Below are 20,019 nucleotides of genomic sequence, written 5' to 3'. Positions count from 1 at the left end.
GTTATGCAAATTAGGATGGATAAGCATGATAAATATTCTATACAAATTTTTTAAATCATTAAATTATGTGAAGAGTAATTTGAAGTTATTTTAGTAAAACTAATAGATCTAATGTTTATCATAATATGTAATAACCAAAACACAGAAGAACAATGCCTATGTGGACCAATGATTCATAGTCTAAAGATTGGTGTTTTCTGTTTAAAATATTTTTAAACAAAGGAAAATCAAAATTATACCTGCTGTGTTCACTTTTTCTATACTTTTATTTTTATCCATTCAGTATTGATTGTCTAGTTGTCAAAGTACCTTTTTCAGTTTGATGACTCCCTCTTGTGTCTCTTCATCTGTGATGATGTCAAACAAATTCCCCCCATCTCCTGGAACAATGTTGTATTCAATTTCTGCATTTTGTCCGAAGTCAGGATCCACAGCTCTTATTCTTCCGATCGCTGAGCCAACGGGAGAAGATTCAGGAACCTTCAGATGGAAGATGCCTGGCAAGACACAGATAACCCACGTGGAAGTGAAGTTAGAATACAGTCAGATTACTAGTCTTGAGAACACAGTTTATGAAAAACAATTCAAACTTAGAACAGTATAGTACAAAATGTAAAGACAATTTATTGTTAAAGATTGTTATCAGGGATAACAGATTTATTTTTCACGTTGATAGCGTCTGCCCTAGAATTTTAATTGGGCATGATAAATGGTAAACTATGCTGTTAGAATAACTATGGAGAATTCTTTTACAATTTTGCAACGTAGCACACCAAATCGCAAATGCGACAGCAAGGATGACCATGTAAGTAATTGGTACTAGTACAGTAGAATCCAAAATGCAAAAACCAGATTAAAAGATTACATATAAAGATGATAGTTACATAGGTATTCACATACTGAGGGATATGTTTTCTAAGACTAATTATGTTAATTAGTTTAAAATAATCAAAATATGGATAAAATAATATTGACCAAAATTATACCCAACAATGTATTTAAATGAAATAAAATATGTGTATTAATCAACTCTTGCTTAGCAAATTTAAAACTGTATTCTGCCAAGTACTTTTGGATTAGTATATAATTTATATCAACCTCTTTAAATCAAAAAAGTAAAAGTATAGTGTTCATTTTGACCACCAGGTGGAGCACAAAACCAGCTAAATCACTATGCATGTAAAACTTGCCAGAATCATACAGACGTACAAGACTACTAAAAGTGCAAAGATAAACGTAATTTTTAATTTTATAATTGTTTCCTACTAGTACATAAATACCTTAAGTGTATATTACTGAAATTAAAATACTAATGGGTTAAATAACAGTTATACAAACAGTGGGAGAAATTAGTCTATTCAAATAAAAATAAGGAAAGCAAGTGATTGAGGACAAATTTAAAAAAAAAAAAAAGAAGAAGAAGAAGAAGAAGAAGAAAGGGCCCGGCGGCGTGGCCTAGCGGCTAAGGTCCTCGCCTTGGACGTGCCAGGATCCCATATGGGCGCTGGTTCTAATCCCGCGGCCCCACTTCCCATCCAGCTCCCTGCTTGTGGCCTGGGAAAGCAGTCGAGGACGGCCCAAAATCTTGGGACCCTGCACCTGCATGGGAGACCTGGAGGAAGTTTCTGGCTCCTGGCGTCAGATCAATGCAGACAGGCCTTTGCGGTCACTTGGGGAGTGAATCATCGGACGGAAGATCCTCCTCTCTGTCTCTCCTTCTCTCTGTATATCTGTCTTTCCAATAAAAATAAATAAATCTCAAAATACTATTTATACACAATAGGTATTGACATATTGGAACAGATGTTTTCAGGATAGCTACATATTAAACTAAAGCTTTTATATTTCATGTGTCAGACAAAAACTATTAAATGCTGGTCAAAATAATTGTTGAATTAAGTGCTTCAATTAATAGTACAACTGATATCAAAGGCTGTAAGAGGTTTATGTCTAAATCAATATATTCAAATAGCTAAATGTACAATATACAAACAAATAAATAATATAAACTAAAAATTCCTCCAGTAACAGTATTATACTGATATGGAGGAAACCCGCTTAGGGAAAATTAAAGCAGTTGATCAAACTAGCAACATGTCATAAACAGAGATTAATTTATTTTATTAAGATTTTATTTCCTAAATTCTTAACACAGTCCTTCAACAGAGATGTTTAATTGCTGGTCTTAGAGCTATAGCTAAGCTTAAAGTTATCAGGGCAAGGAAGAAAACAGTTCTTCTTAGACTAGATCTTGCTTTAAAATTCATTACAGAGTATAAAGCCAACTGATTGCTATCTAATAGCAGTGGAAAAAATGTAAACTGAAATAGTCATCAGTGAAGACACTGAATAAATTTATAATATTCAATTCATATGCACAAGTCATAATTACTACGTGACCGAAGCAAGGCAGTGGCTCACGCATCCTTTGTGCATTGAAATTTTAGTGCATATGAACACAAACACAGAAAACAGTGGATTCTTCATTCTTTACATGACAGACATTTTAGTAAGAAGGAAGATACATTTGTTAACACAGAGCTTTCTAACAAAACACTGCGGCTGGCAATGATGCCTTCAGCATATGGACATGGGAGAGAAACTGCGTGAGTCACGTCAGAGGGCTCAGTTCTGACAGTTTGTTTTCACGAAGGCTGAGGTCATTCAGATGAATGCAAAACTTTGCAGTAATATTCAGCTGCTCAAAAGCTAGATCATTTATGGTATATTATGTAATTACATTGCCATCGTCTGCTAGGCATACCTTTGACGTACATGAAACTTCTTAATGGCACTGTGTGTAAAATACAGATTGAGAAATAAACCAGGTGTCAAGAAATGGTCCACGCATTCCATAATAACACATACTTATTTATTCGCCAAACATTCTAAGTTTATAGAAAATCACCATTTTCCCAATAAAACAAGAATGCTGTCTGTGGTGAAGTAAGGTGACATGGTAAAGGCCAATTCTATAAATATACCCAGTGAATTCCAAGGACTTAAAAAAATCAGTCTAGGCTAAATGCAAATGATCTGAATGACTGTGTCACGTACAAAATTTGATTGTACTTTGATTATTAGGATGTATACAGGACTGCAGTGTAGCAAGCATCTATTTTCACATAGAGACAAAGGCTACACACGTTTTCCTTCCCTTAATGGAAAAGTTTCAGTGGTGAACAAATAAACATATACATGATAAAATATAAAAAATATAAGATACAAAAATACAAAAATAATCATCTACTTAAAAATCGTATGATATGACTGAACATTTTAAGTGAATAAATAAATACGTGAAGGTGATAAAGATGGGGAAATTGATTACCAATGTATGGTGAAACACATGTATTTCAGGTTTATAGCAAGAGTAAATCCAAAATTAGTTTAAAAATACAGGCTGGTTTCCATTGCATCTAAATTTTTTTTACATGGCAAGAAACCAATATGGACATAAGTACTGTTTTATAAATAGCAGAATACTAGAAATATTGTCAGTTTCAAGAACATATTATTTCAAAGTAATCAGATAATAAACATTTTTAGAAACTCAAACCATTTATTTTGGGGTAACTGAACCAATACATCTGTATTCTAACTTCAATAACTAAATATTTAAGATTCCCACCCCCCCCCAAAAAAAAAGTTTCATGGAAATCATTGCCATTTGGCCTCACTTTTTTCCATGAACTTTTTTTTAAAAGTTCTTTTGTGTATATATAACCATGAAACAGTAGATGTAATAATTGAATTCAAACATAGTACTCTCCACTTAGTGATTGTGAACATCCATTTTGTTATGCTCAATGTTGCTTTTTCAATATTATATTTTCTCAAGTATTATAGGAAATAGAGTTATTTAACCTTCTCTAAAGAGACACATAAGACATTTAAAAAACCACACACATAACTACAGAGTGACTGAAGAATATCCTTATACCAACTGCCTACATGTAGTTCTATGCATTGGGGAAAACAGTTCATTTTTCTTTTCCTGACCTGTAGAATTGGTACAATAATAATTATGTTAATAATAACAATCATTGTTTAAGAAATGTCACATATACAATGTGAAACAGTATTACATATTCATATTAGCTAATCTTTAAATGACACTTCTGTAAGGAGACTTTCAGCCTACCTACATAATTTTATATAGGATTGGCAAAACCACAAGCAAGCAGCCTAAAGATGTGTGGAGATGAAAGAAATGGTAATGCTTGCAAAGTTTGCGGCAAAGTCATTTTAATTTTGACTAAAACATTTTTCAATAGCATTTTTTTAAATAGGACTCATGGTTAAAGCAAATCATGTACTTGAAGAATTTTTTATACCCTCTATTTCCCCAAAAGCCTGAAGCTGTATTTTTAATGAACTTGGATTAGAGTAATAGAAACAGTCTTCAAGAACCAGATGAGTAGCAAAGGCGGATTTGGTTGGATGGTTGTCAGGCACATCCTGCCTGCTGTGATGCCATGTCTTGGAAATGACAAGGAAATCCATCCTGTCCATCTTACGATGTCATTGAGACCTTTGCTCTATTGGTTCAACGACCCCACCTTTAACACAGACACAGCCCATTTTAGTTTTATTATAACCACATCATAATACAAATTGGCATGAACATGTATCTACTCAACTAGCCTATACTATGAACTAATACAATTTTTGTTTCTTACAACAATGAGAAATTTATTCCTCTTAATTTCCAGTCCTAAGCAAACAAACTCAATTAAAAAATCGGTACAGATAATGAATAGTGTTTTTGAATATTTCTCTGGATAGTAGACTAGCTACTGGTTTCCAATAATTATGATTATTTATGCATGATTCAACTACAATATTTTGATTAAAAAATCTTCCATGAAATTGTGAGAAGAAAATATAAATATATTATATGCTTGCTCTATTTGTATTTTTACTAAATTGGAAAAAATCAAGTTTAAGTAATCACAAAATATAATAAAATAGCAAAGTAGCATCAGTGTTCCAAAGGAGTTTTACAGTTCTGTTCAATCTTATAATATGTAATCCTAGGCTCTGGCTTATTTAACTTGTTGTTGGGTCAGCAGGTGCAGTACCTGGTGATTCTGTTTGGAAACAGTGGATGCTGCTGACCTATCACTGGCCAACACCTTCCCACAGAAAAGGCTCCGACAGCATCACTGTCAGACATTCCACAGGCAGCTTCCACCTGGGTTCTGAGCCCACTACTGTATTAAATGTTGTTGTTGTTGTTGCTGTAACCTGCATGTCTGTAGGTCTAGTGACTTCTCAGCAACAGCACTGTTCCTGCCCCTGCTGACACGCTACAATGTCCTCCCAGGCTTCACCCTTTCAATTCCTTTCTTGATGTTGTTAAAGATTTAGATAAGGGATCCTTGTATGCATTTGCATAACATGCGGAAAGAAGCTTTGCAATTGAGTTGTAATTTTTAACTGTTTTGAGGTTGGACCTGACCAAAGGATATATTAAATTCCCTCTTGTTCTATTACACAATCATGGTCAAGAGCTGCTTTTCTGAGGTTATCCATAGCTAAACTTACCTCAGACTCTTCCATCTATATCCTTGACTTAACTTATGATCTTCCTGCTACTCATGCTTTGTATCTTAACTTCAGACCATGTGGAATTTCTGAGTTCTGTATCCAAAATTCCACTTGGATCCTTCAAGGTAGCCTCTTGTATCCTTCAAGGTATCCTCTTGTATCCTTCAAGGTAGCCTCTTGTATCCTTCAAGGTAGCCTCTTGTATCCTTCAAGGTAGCCTCTTGTATCCTTCAAGGTAGCCTCTTGTATCCTTCAAGGTATCCTCTTGTATCCTTCAAGGTAGCCTCTTGTATCCTTCAAGGTATCCTCTTGTATCCTTCAAGGTAGCCTCTTGTATCCTTCAAGGTAGCCTCTTGTATCCTTCAAGGTAGCCTCTTGTATCCTTCAAGGTATCCTCTTGTATCCTTCAAGGTAGCCTCTTGTATCCTTCAAGGTAGCCTCTTGTATCCTTCAAGGTAGCCTCTTGTATCCTTCAAGGTAGCCTCTTGTAAGCTTGTCATTCCCTCAAAAGATCTCATTTTCAATGACTCTACAAGTGGGGGGTGTGTTTCTCCAGTTCAGTAGACAAAGATTCATTCACTATTACTTGTATTTTCCCTCTTAAACTAAAACAAATATATCTCCATATTGCCTTGTCATAAAGCCATCATAGCTGTCATCATCACATACCTACTTAGTACCCCTGCAGATGTCTGCTAATTGGCTTTCTCACATCACTCACTTCTCCTGTACTAGAAATATCTTTTCATGTCACACTGAAAATGCAGATGGAGTCATTTCTATCACTCCCACGCAGAAACTCCATTTTCCTCTGTCATGGTGAAGAATTTTGCATGGAGATTTATAAACTTCTTACAAAATTCATGTTTGACAATGTGAAGGAAAAGAAGAAATATTTAAATACAGGTTACACCTTTAGTGGAATAGAAAATTGTAACAATTATGTGTATGATTGAAATTAAAATGGCTGTGAGAATATCCATGTTTAAAATGATGCTCATTTTGATGCAATTTTGTACAGTCTATACCTTAAAAAATTACCCATTTTCCATGGAATTCAAAGTCCTTCATATTATTTTACAGACTCATTCTTAAATGCTTTCCCTTGGCTAATGAATGTTATCCTCACAGAAAGATGAGGACTATATATATCAGTATACTTTTCAGCCAGTCATGCCTGCAAATAATAATCGCACTGGAATAAGAAACTTTATTAAGCCTTAATTTTCTTTTTTTGCCAACCTGTGGTATGAGAGCTCTCACTCTGTAGTCTGTTTAGGATTATACTGCGAGACTGAACAGGCGTAAGAATAGACACATAATTGCTACATCTGTTCTGATGACCTACAAGAGCCAAGGAGCAAGCTGCAGATGAGGGAGAATCAGGCCCAAGAAGAACCATGTAGGTGATGTCACTGGCCAAAAGTACAACTCCTCATTTGAAGTGTCCAATTCACTTCGTTTGGTTGCTATGGCTCAATGTCAAGCAAAGAAAATACTGTATTAACAAATAAGCCCTTCTAAAATGTGAATTATTGAAACTGCCTAACTGCAGGTACACTAATGGATACAAATGCCAGCTAAGCACGAAGTTGGATTCAGAAACTTCATGGAAGCTGCATTAGAAGAAAGCCTCAGCAGACTTCAGCAGGTTACAGCAAGGGAGGAGCTCTGCACGTACAGTGACATCTGCCTTGGAACCCAAGAAGAAGACAGAATTCACTATGTCTCTCAACTTTTCCTCCAATTCCTCTTCTCACTGCAATTATCAACATCTAGGTATAAATTATTCTCTTTAATATTGTGCAGTTCTAAATCCGTAATTCAAAATGATGGTTCAGGGAAAAGGGCTTGACACAAAGATAAATAAAGTTTCAGGCAGATTAATGTTTTACTCATGAAAAATATGAGGAATTCTTTTGTCGCACATTCCAAAATATCTTCTACTTGCTTTAGACTTTGTAACATCATTCGATTGTGTATGTAATACAGGTACTAGGCAACTTGATCCTGACAGATTCCTACTACCCACTGACTTCTCTATGAGTACTAGCAATCCAACGCAGGGAGTTGCCTTTGCAGAGATGTTCTGAACAAGTGTGGTTTTAGAGTGACATGGAGGAGAAAATAATAATGCTTTATTTTAGTGTTATGTGAAACTAAAAGGCATTTGAACACCTGAGTTTAAAAAGAAAACAAAGCAAGACTACCACGGAGTTTTACCGAAGCTAGTGAGCGCTGTGTAAGGTCCAGTTTTCTCACTAGTGAAATATGAAAAATAAGGTGGCTATCATCACGTTCCCACACTCTCTGTGAATGCTTTAAACTTCTGATTCATGCACCCCCCCCCCCAGTTTTTCCAAATAGATCTCATGTAGGTACGGTCCTCCCTATGGATTCCAACTTCAGTAAATTCTAGATAAGCCCTCTGCTTCATCCTATTCCCTTTTCACTAGATCTGATCATAAGATGTCACATTTCGCTGGCTGCATCCTGATGCCTTGGAGTAGTGCTGCTTCTCTTTCAGCAGAGACTGTTACATCTTGGTTCAGCATGTGACTAGGCCCCTTTCCCGGTGTCTAGAAAGCACACTTGAGCCACACCCACAAGACCATTGTCTTTCCATTGGCTGTGCATTTGTGTCTCTGATTTGAACAATTCCCCGAAAATCCGTGTACATAAGAATAATGACATTATCCGGGAATATATTTGCCATTCCCACACTTTGGATTGCATACTTTATATATGCATATGACCCAAAATAATACCTGAGGGTTCACAATATTAGCATTATTTTGTACACACAATAAAGTAATCTCCCTATCTATATCGTCAACCAGCTATTATAGGTTGCTACCTGTGAACAACAACAACAACAAAATAAGAAATAAAGAAAACAAGCGAGAGCAGGAAGGATGTAGCCGGAGTAAGAGGAAGAAAAGCAGAGACAGAACTAGAGCATCAGCGAGCAAGAGAGAGAGAGATCCAGGGAGAGGGAGATAGAAGGGAAGAGAAGGGGGGGAGGAGGCTGGGAAGGGAAGAGAAGGGGGGGAGGAGGCTGGGAAGGGAAGGGAACAAAGGGGAGGAACTAGGCCACATTGCTTAATAATAATATAATATGCCATGTAATAAAATACATGTTTGCGTCTTCTTTTACACATAGTACAAATATTTATTTTAACACCTATTTACATATGCAGCTTTTGTTTTTCCCTTATTTGCAAAGCATTTTTCTAAAATCCTATGTCTTACCGGTATTTTAGCGGCCACTGTTAAACATTTTTCACAGCTGAGTATGGTGATTTGTTATTCGTTTTATAACTTAATCTCAAGTTAAAAATAGAACCTGAATATCTTTACCACATGCAATATGTTTTTAAATATGTGTTATTATTTTGAGCTAATGGACATGTGTTTTAAAGGGCATTATTTTTAATTGCTACTCTTATAAGATTGAGCCATGGAACTTTCTGGATCACCAAGTAAAAATCTTTTTGTAAAGGAAAATATATGTTGATGATTGTAAGAAAAAAGTGATCCAGTGGTAGTATATGGAATAACATATAACACAGTCAAAGGGATAATGTGTCCATTTAGGTAAATATGCACAGGTGCAGATAAACTCATAAACTCTCCCCTGGAGTGAGAAGAGTAATAGTGTTTTGTGTTTACAAACTGTGCATGCAAATGAGTCCTTGCTATTTAACCCTGTTTCTTTAAGAAATCAATAACAGAAACATTTCTGTCCCACAGCATAAATCCTAAAATGGCTGGATTAATCCTTGAAAATCCACCAGGAAGCAAATAGGTACTGATTGGTGTTAAATGGAACACTGCAGAAGGAAGCTAGAAGCAGCAGAAGTGAGAAACACTCATTTTCAATAAGAAACACAGAGTTACAAAGAAGATATAGGTGTGAATCATTCCATTATCATACAAACTCCAGCAATTTTCAGCTACCACCAAACTCAAATGAAAAAGGTTTCAGAACTAAAAGAATGTAAATAGCATGAATATTATTTGAGATTTTTTGCAAGGTCATATGAGAATGGTTCAATATATATAATTGCTAACTAGCAGGGACAGAATTCTCATGCTAACCTTGTAACAAATAATACAGTGGCACAGACATTAGAAATATGGGCTTCTGAATGACATCATAGCATTGCTTTCAGTAATATTTCAGAGTAAAATCTCAACATATTTTGTATAGCACACATAATAGGAAACAAAATTTAAAAACTGTTCAATTGTTATTTCCTAATTTTATGTTATATTAACACTGTGACTGATATTGCTTGAGACATTTAAATTCTGAAAATTGGCAACTTTTATTTATTAGCTTACTGAAGATCAAAAAGTTTGGGGAAAATGATTTAAATTCCTATAGCATTTAATGATGCTGTAAAAGATGAGACACTTACACAACCTGAATAGAAACCAAACAATCAATGACAATGTCAATAATGAAAAGAACTGCACTAATGCAGACTGAACAGGAAAGAGGACATACTTTTGGGGAAGCGAGGAGGATTGTCATTGACGTCAGTGAGGGTGATGTTGACAACCGTGGTTCCAGCTAAGCCTCCTAACTGGCCTCCCATGTCCTTGGCTTGGATAAGGACTTGGTATTGCTCCTTGACTTCTCTGTCCATGTTTGGCAAAGCTGTTCTAATAACACCTTAGGGGAAAAATGATAAAGCCATATAAACATCACAAATCTCTTGGCAAACTACGTTGCAGCATCAACAAAAACGGCATCATGTAGATATACTAGCAAAGACAGGCTGGCTAAAATTATGTGTCTTTTAAATAGTGACATACTCAAAATGTTTAATGGTGAAGACTTCATATAACATAAATAATGTGCAGTAGCCAGAAACACCGCTAAAAACAGTGTACAAACTAAAAGACTGGTATCATTCTTTACATCAACCAAGTTAAACGTGATTCATGCATATGATCCTATGTTTTTTTTAGAAAGATTGTATTTATTTAGCTGTCTGAGTTACAGAGAGAGAATGAGAATGGGTGGTGGAGACTCTTTCACACACTGGTTCACTCCCTAGGCAGCCACAATGGCAAGTGCCGAGTTAGGCCAAAGCTAAGAGCCAGAAGGTACATCTTAGTCTCTCATGTGGTTGACAGGATCCCCAAATACTTGGGCAGTCTTTTGCTACTTTTCCCAAGCCGTTGTCATGGAGCTGGATCATAACTGAGGAGCAAGGACTTGGAACTGGCACCCACAGCAGGCAGTGACTTCACACACAATGCCGCAATGCCAGTTCTCTCCATGACCCTGCCTTTAAAATATTTCTAAGCATTTCACACAAAAACAAATGCACATATACAGCTCTATTTAAGCTGATTTGAAATTCCCAATGGTTACCATCTTATTCCTCCTCTTTATCTCTTAGATCGACCTTAATTTTTCAATGTACAAAATATTTTTTTGCATATTTTATCTTTCAAGATGTCTCTCAACATGCTCCTTAATACTTTCAGTAACGGAGTTTACACTTAGCTATCGTTAAGCCATGCCCTTTCTCCTACTCACAGAGTCCCTCCAGTCTAGAGCAGGGCCTACTATTGAGAAGGAACTCAGTAATTCTAGGTTGACAAACTGACTGCCTGAAAAGCTACATAAATGAATGGATTTATAAATAACCTCATTTACAATAATGAGTCCTTATGTGTATGTTTATTTATCAAATGCTCATTTACACTCCTGCCCAATTATAAACTAAATATGTTTTTATATTTATTCACTGAGAATTAACCAGGCAATTTGGATTTTTCCAAGTAGCATATGGAATAAATTTTACAACAAATTCCAATGTATACTGAAAGGTGTTGGGGAGAGGTTTGGTAGCATTCAGTTTGAGCACACATGACTTGCATAGTTTCTTCAATGAAGAAGCAGTACAAATAAGAAAGATATCAACCATCATCACACAGTTTAGCATCTGAACTGTAAAGCAGATGTGTGTCTTTTCCCCCCATGGCACTTTCTATTTTCTACTCACCAAATACTGATAATTGCTGATTTAGAATTCATTTCAATATGACATTGTTTCTGACACTTGGAAGTAATTTTATTTTCAAAAACAAACAACTTCTGTTTTTGCTATTAATGCTTTACTAACGCATTGGCTCTAACACCATGTTGATCCAATTCCAAGCCTCTGCTCTCTTCCATGTTTCAGGTTTTTTGTGCTTAATCTCCCAGACTCCCAACTAAGTGTTTTTTTTCATCTTATAGCATAACACCACATCCCTGCATGACTCCATCTTTGATGACAGCATTTGCTTGTTTGATTTTGTTTTTTTTTTCTTTTCTCTTTTGCTTAACAGACAGAGGATGGTGGAGAGGAGTGGGGCCGGGCAGATGAAAACTTTTGTAATTTCTCTGGTTATCTAAACTGCATTCAAATCTCTCTCTGTGATCTGCTAAACTAAAATATTAGTATGTACAGAAAAACAGGCATGCTTGGACATTTTTAATACAGAAACTTTTTTTTCCAGTTTGTATTCATTCCTTTGTATGTCACGCAGCATAACTGGGAGGCACTCTGAGAATCCAGAAATAGGAAAGATTCAAAAGACAATTTCTAATGACTGACATGTGATTCCCCTCTCCATCACTGAAGAAAACTGAAATGTGGAATTCTTATCATTCCTTTTAGAATTGTCACGTGCAAGTTCAGGTAAACTGCACAGTTCGATTGTGAAAAGAATCTTCCAACATCTAATTTAGGCTCACACTTAAGGTAGCTAGATCTATGCCACAGTACTCGGGCTCAATACTGAGTTCTGCCTCCTGACTGCAGAGACATGGTGAATCAGACTTTGAGAGACAGCAGTGACGACTGGGTAGAATTCCTGCTATTCCTATGAGGAATTTAGACTGAGTTCCTGTGTCCCAGCTTTAGCATGGCCCAGGCTTTGTTGTTATGGACATTTGGAAAGTGCATCAGTGGGTGGGCAGGTGCTGTACTTACCCGTCTCTCTTTGCTCCACAAATATATATATATATATTTACTTTTAAAATGTATTTGAAATAAATATGCATACATGGGTGTATATATACACAAATATTAAAAGTAAATAAATACATATGTCTGCATCTGTATTTATTTACTTTTAATATTTATGTACTTATTGAAAGGCAGAGTTAACAGAGAAACAAGGACAGACAGATAGGGCAGGGACATTGAGATGAGGGAAGTATCTTCCACCTGCTGTTTCATTCTCCAAATGGACACAATGGGCAGGGTTGTGCCGGGCCCAACACAGGAGCCTGGTCAACTCTTCTGCATGGGTGCAGGGGTACAAGCACTTGGGCCATCTTCTGCTGTGTCCCCAAGCTCATCAGTAGCGAACTGGGCTGGAAATGGAGCAGGCTGGACACAAATCAGTACCCATACAGGATGGTACTATCACACGTACCAGTTTAGTCTGTTGTTTCACACTAATTCCACAGGACTTTTTGTTTTTTAAAGGACAGAAAGGGTTACAGGAAACAGATTCGGATTTTCTGTAATGAAAACCTCCTTTTAAAGATGCTACTCTTGGGGCTGGCACAGGGGCTCAAATAGCTAATCCTTGGACCTGTAGTGCCACCATCCTGTATGGGCGCTGGTTATAGACCTGGCTGTTGCTGCTCCTAGACTTGGCTGTTGCTGCTCATAACCAGCACCCTGCTTATGGCCTACATGGGCAGCAGAGGATGTCCTAAGTCCTTGGGCCCTTGAAGCCACCCAGGGGAGACTCCTGCCTCCCAGTTTGGATCAGCTAAGCTTCGGCCATTGCAGCCATCTGGGGAGTGAACCAGTGAATGGAAAATCTTTCTGTCTCTCCTTCTCTCTGTGAAATCTACTTCTGAAATATTAAAAAAAAACCCGAATCTTTAGAAAAGAAATTTTTAAACAAGTTACTTTTCACAAGGCCATTCATTTCTTTTTAAATGCTCAACGGGCAGCAACAAACCAAAATGGATTACATAGTCTTGAGGAAGCATATATTCTGTGCATTGATCGGGCTAAAGTACATCCACAACACCAGACAGCCAGAGACCAAAAGTGTGGATTTTGTTGTTTCAGACATTTAGATTTCTGTGTCCATGCCTAGTTATCTCACCAAGCCCTTATTTTGCATATTAATAGATGAAGCCTAATGAAGAAAGAAAGGAAGAAAGGGAGAAAGAAAGAAAGAAAGAAAGAAAGAAAGAAAGTTAGTTGTATGCCCATGACTTTTATAGAGCAGTATAAATGATCCACAGACATGGTGCCACAACTTGCATTAATTCCATAAAATTCTGAAATAAGTCCTGTTCACTGGGGGGAAAAAAAAAGATAGCTAACGATACATCAAATTTTGGTATGATCCAAGCATCTTGGAAACTAATGAATTATTCAAACTATATTATTAAGACAATTAAAGTAAAAACAAGAAGGAGAAAATTCAATCCAATTTTATCTTTGCCCATATGAATGGACACTAGCCGTTGAGGTTAAAAATGTCACAATATCTCTCAAAGGATGGCCATTGTCAGAAAACAATTTTCTTTCCGAATCAACTTCCAGCTGTTCATACGCGATGTGATCTTATAATTTTGCAAAAGTTGGTTAAACACACTATGGGAAAAATCATAATACACTGGAAAAGTTAATCCCATCCCTCATACACCCCTGAATAAACCATTAACCTTCCTTTTACCTCCTTCCTGCCCATAGCTGCTTGTTCTGTAAATGAGAGCGTGTGCTTCTTTGCGGAAAACGGTCACCCATTCCCAAATCTTCTTCCTCTTTGGAAATAAATATTTAGAGAGCTAAATCAAGGCTTTATTTTAATCATTTTAAATAACATCATGAGGAGAAAAAAATACATATCCAGTACATGAATTGAAACCATCTGCCGCTTCCAAGTCCTAGAGATTTACACCTGCACTGCATTGTCTTCAGAGATCTGATGATGGACCAGGGATGATGGACTTCACCTTGGGCTACCTGCCGATTCTCAACAGAACAGGCCCAATGACGAGGTTTGAGTACAAGCTAGGTCAAAATGTTTCCCTGCCTGCAAGTCCTCAGACTCTCTTTGTCCCTCAGAGTAAAGTCCTTAAACAGATTCCACCTTCAAGCTGATTCTGACCATCCCTCCTGCAACAGTCTCTTGAATTCCTTAGAATTCACATGTTTTCTTTCTTCTGCTACAAATGTTCAGAATGTTCACGAGGCTCATCTGTTCCTCAAATCAATGTCACCTTCTTAAGAAGACCAAAGTCAAGAACTTAGGACTTCATTTGAACCTTCCACGTAGGTGACAGGACTGAAAGTACTTGTCGCATCATCTGCACAATGGCAATGTGTAAGAGAACTGAACAACAACAAAAAATCAAATGAAATCTTCACCATCTGATGATCTTACACCATAGACAGGGAACTACTTAAAGATCTTCTGGATTCATTTCAGTTACTTCCTTAGCAAAGCACCTGTTAGTACAAGTGCTACAAAGATGCCTTAAATTAATATCACTCTTCTGCTTTCACACACCCAGTAACGCAAAGCTCACAGTTTCAGGAGGCATCCCTCTTATTTAGGACAAATGTTCTTTATTGGCTATGTGTGGGGGGAAAATTCTTCCTTTTGGTACACATAAGACATTGCTAGCTCCCTTGCAGTGTTGAATGTAGCTATTTGCTCTCCTATGTTAGGAGTCTATATCACATTTGTTGGATGTATTACATCCCCCTGAAATATTGGCCTTTCTAGGTCAAACGTTGCTACTTTGTGATGTTAGAATGGATACCAGGGGCCCAGTGCCATGGCCTATTGGCTAAAGTCCTCATCATCAACGTGCCAGGATCCCATATGGGTGCCAGTTCCAAATCCTGGCAGTCCCACTTCCCATCCAGCTCTCTGCTTGTGGCCTGGGAAAGCAGTTGAGGACAGTCCAAAGCCTTGGGACCCTGCACCCGTGTTTGAGACCCAGAAGAGGATCTGGGTTTCTGGTTTCAGATCGGCGCAAGCACTGACGGTTGCGGCCACTTGGGGAGTGAATCATCGGACGGAAGAGCTTCCTGTCTGTATATCTGACTTTGCAATAAAAATAAATAAATCTTTAAAAAAATGGACACCAAATGATTTTAAATATGGCAAGCGGAATTTAATCAGTCATCCTGAAATCTGCTAATACCAGAGACAAATCATTTTCTGCATTTCTACATTATCAATTAATTTCATTTTTCCATGAATTTCGTGAAATCCCCTTATATTTATTAAGTTGTTGATTTCCTTTCTTCTGTTATGCCCATAATCAATCCTTGTTTTACTGCTTCCTCTTCATTCATTCATTCTGGCAAAAGCACTGAAGTCTTCATTACTTTGTGGGCAAATCTCTTACTTGTCCTTGAATGAAGATTTTTTTTTTCTCTCTTACCCTTACCAAGGATATCCAAGAACTCTATGGTTAGATTCTGAGTTAATATCAAAAAATTTTTAAGCTTTTTAAAATGAAATGTTCATGCTTCTATTTTAGCAACTAGCTTTAAAACACTAACCTGGACTAATATTTGGTGTAGAAGAAGAAGAATGCTTGGGATGCCAGCATCCCGTATCGGAGTGAGTGTTTGGATTTAATACTGTGCACTTGATTCCGGGTTCCTGCGAATGTCCACGCTGGGAGGCAGCAGGTCAGGACCCAGCGCTGGGATCCCTCCTGCAGGCATATCTGTATTGGGTTGCTGGCTCTTGGGCTTGACGTAGCCCTGCCCTGGCTATTTGGGAGTGAACCAGCAGACAATTTGCTTGTCTCGCTGCTTTCCAAATTTAATACATGCACACATACATAAGCTTTTAAAAATTAATAATAGGTAAGAAGTAAACAAAAAGCTAACACAATTATAGAGGTCTAAGAGGATGAAGGTCATCAGAATAGGGGAAATTTTGCAATTACTGTCTAAGCCTGCAGACTGGTCTCCCTAGTGAATGATGATTGTTGAGGTAAGTGCAAAGATCCTGAGGTTGTGGGCATATTTTAACAGATTCCCTCAAACATATTCTAGTTCAGGCTTCATAGCCTGAAACATACAAACAATAAAAAGAAAAAGTAGCTCATGCAACTCTTCCCACATAACTAAATTTTCTTTTTTTTTTTTTTTTTTTAAAGATTTATTTTATTTTTATTACAAAGTCAGATATACTGAGAGGAGGAGAGATAGAGAGGAAGTAGAGCTGCTGGGATTAGAACCAGCGGCCATATGGGATCAAGGCGAGGACCTTAGCCACTAGGCCACACTGCCGAGCCCCCACATAACTAAATTTTCATATGAGTTTTTAAGTGCATGAATAAATATGAGAAATATAAATATAAATACAAACAATTGTATTATTAAGCACAAAAGATCTACAATGTACACAAACTAGTAAGTTTTATTGAAAAAGTACTAAGAATGGATGGTGGTGATAGATATTCAATAGTGTGAGTATATTTAGTGCAAATTGTAAATTATATCTATTTTGCTACAAAAAACAGTTGAGTTATATAATATAGTTTTCTCATGGAGGGCTCATATAATTTAGAATAATACAACATCACATCATACAAGCCATGCTATAGCAATATCTAATTATCTACCTTTGATTCCTTATTCAGGAGAACTTAAATACATTTAAAAATTCTGCACAAAGGGTCTGGTGCAATAGCTCAGTGGCTAAATCCTTGCCTTGCATACACTGGGATCCCATAGGGGTGCTGGTTTGTGTCTTGGACGCTCCATTTCCCATCCAGCTCCCTGCTTCTGGCCTGGGAAAGAAGTAGAGCACAGCCTTGGGACCTTGTGCCCAGTGGGAGACCGTGATAAGGCTCCTGGTTCCTAGCTTTGGATCAGCACAGCACTGGCCATTGCAGCCACTTGGGGAGTGAAGAGTACACAGATCTTTCTCTGTTTCCTCTCTTTCCAATCAAATAAATACATACATTGCCTTTCCAGTAAAAATAAATATTAAAAAAATTCTATATATAAATCAGTATACAGCAATGATTTTTTTGCAATATTTGTTTCCTGAAGTGAACACTTGTTATATATGCTATGAGGTTTAGCATCTCAGTTTCATGCACTAAATAAAATATTGTAATACTTTGTTCTTTAATGTCACATAGATTAGGAGTATTTTAATGTTTAATAAGCATTAAGTATAGTAATTTTATAAGATGATACTTTTTTATAAATGTTTATAAATATCAAGATAATGAGCAAATTTGTTTAATATTATGCAAACTGATCTACATTATGAGCTTTTAAAATATCATTTAGCAATCATTTGAATATCTATGAATGTATGTAGGTTTTATTTAGTTAGTTTTTATTTTATTTTTTGTATGTGAGTTTTAAATCAGAGTAAATAACTTCATGGCTAAACCAAATAGCTGTGAAATAAGCCAAAATTTTTCCAATTTTTTTCATCATTTATTTTAGAGAATGCAACAATTTATAATATTTAGGAATAAGTTTTCCTATCTGCTTCAACAGAGATGCTAAGATTGTATGTCAAATATCAACAAAGAAATTCTCAAGAATTTTTTACTTTAAAGAGCAAATTGATTTATTTATCTGTTCACAAATATTAGGTATCAGTTGATTGGTGAAACTTCAAGAATCATTTAAAAATGTTTTCCATGCAAATGAATAACATTTTAGGCAATATTTTTCATGCATTTTATTTAATAAGATCAAATGGGATCATAAAAGCAAGCTACACAGCTGGAACAAGCGGATACTATATCTGAGAAATTGCAGTTACCCTTGATTTTCAATTTACTCTAGCTACCACAAGGTGATAAATTTGACAAAAAGTCTTCTTAATGGTTTCTGTATCTGAAGAACTCGTTTTCCTTCTGTTAATGAGTGCACCAGCATCCACTCTTTTCCTGTCTAGTGGTCTGAGGCAGTTTTAGTAGCAAGACTTCTGTCTCCAGTGAAAATCAATGCTTCAAAACTCTATTACATAGTTCATGCCAGAATGAACAATTGCATTGTTAATCTAAATAACAAAAATTATATAAGTATATCAATACAAAATTACACTGTTTATAATAAGAGTTTTTAAGGACATTAGAACTCATCTAAAGTTGATGCTGTTCAAATCAAACTGAGATTATACAGTCTGACTCATGCTATGGTCTGCCTAATGTTACTTTATTCCTGCTTAAGGTGACTTTATCTGTATGATTTTCTCTTGCATTCTGCCTAGTTACATATGAGTTTAGTCTATCATTTTTTATGAACTGCCTGCAGCATCCACAACCTGACTCTCACTGATTTTGTGTTTTGTTTTTCTATATTCCAAATTCTATTTTCTTTCTCTTTATCCCATTATGTTTGTCCCTGGGAAGTTCTTAGAAAATGAAGGAATCTAAGAAATATGTTTTGTTCATAGTCACGTTTCTTATTGTATTAGTCACTACGGTAAATTTAGAAAGAAATTCCATAATAATACTGCCTGATAAATATTCTGGATAATTTTTTCTTCATTAATTTTGAAATATTTTTTTCTATTATCAAATGTTTTGGTTTCCCTTGAACCTTTGTACTAACACAGACATCATGAAACAATTTCTAAACTTCTTTTCACTACAATTCTTTTCCTCTATCATTTCCCACAGCTAAACAAAACTTTCTCATCAAGTACACTAGCAAATATCTTTCTCAACACAATTTTGAAAAATAATCGGCATCTTCGGTGTGGCTGGCTTTTGGTCTTTCTGACCAGAAAGATACATTCTTTGTCTGTCTGTCTGTCTCTCTTCTCTCTCTCTCAAAAATTAGTTTTGAAAGAATGTTAAGAAAAAAAAAACAAGAGTTTTTGACATTTTTTCAAAACTTAAAGACTTCTGGTGGTGAATGTTTCTCCAACACTGACTCCCTGTCTTAAAGCGATTCCTAATGGCCCAGGGTTGTTCTTATCAGCCTTCTGTTTCTGTTCATGGCCTACAACAGGGTGTATTTCCCTGCCTCATTTCCTAGCTGTGTGATAACTTCTGTCTCCTCTTGTCCTGATTCAGATTGTCCAGGTAGGAAAGAAAGGCAGGTTTAGTTGGCAGAAGAGTTCTAAGGTTCTTCATTTCCACTTTAGTTGATACATGTGGTTTATCGTTAAGTAATCCATATATGATTTGTATTGTAAAGTTCAACACACACCTCTTTGGAGTACAAATTTGAAAAGGCGTACTTCATCTGCTTGGCAATGCTCTCAAATGTACATCATTGAAACTGGTGTGTATATTTAATGTTTATAAAATGTAAAAGTCATTTATTACTACAGTACATTATTTTCTTAATTTTGAGGCAACATGATAAATAGCATAATTCACTTGAAGTATATTAGTGTACGTTACACTAAAATTGACTTAGTAGCTATCATTTGAGAGTACCTACTTTGTGACATGGAATGACTACTTACATT

The 20,019-nt window shown here is 36.3% G+C and overlaps 1 protein-coding gene across 1 annotated transcript in view; it reads right to left on the bottom strand.

The window, feature by feature from the left end:
• The window catches only part of CDH12 (cadherin 12), a 413,488-nt gene that overhangs the window by 30,963 nt on the left and 362,506 nt on the right, over positions 1 to 20,019 (bottom strand). Inside the window, exons 6-7 of the mRNA XM_058680040.1 lie at positions 10,067 to 10,234; positions 310 to 497 (exon numbers count right to left, since the gene is read on the bottom strand). Coding sequence (XP_058536023.1) covers positions 310 to 497; positions 10,067 to 10,234 — 356 coding nt within the window. The remainder of the gene's footprint in view (positions 1 to 309; positions 498 to 10,066; positions 10,235 to 20,019) is intronic.

Source organism: Ochotona princeps, chromosome 23 (assembly GCF_030435755.1).
Source record: "Ochotona princeps isolate mOchPri1 chromosome 23, mOchPri1.hap1, whole genome shotgun sequence".
NCBI classification, from domain to species: domain Eukaryota; kingdom Metazoa; phylum Chordata; class Mammalia; order Lagomorpha; family Ochotonidae; genus Ochotona; species Ochotona princeps.
This window is presented reverse-complemented; position numbering and strand designations above follow the sequence as displayed.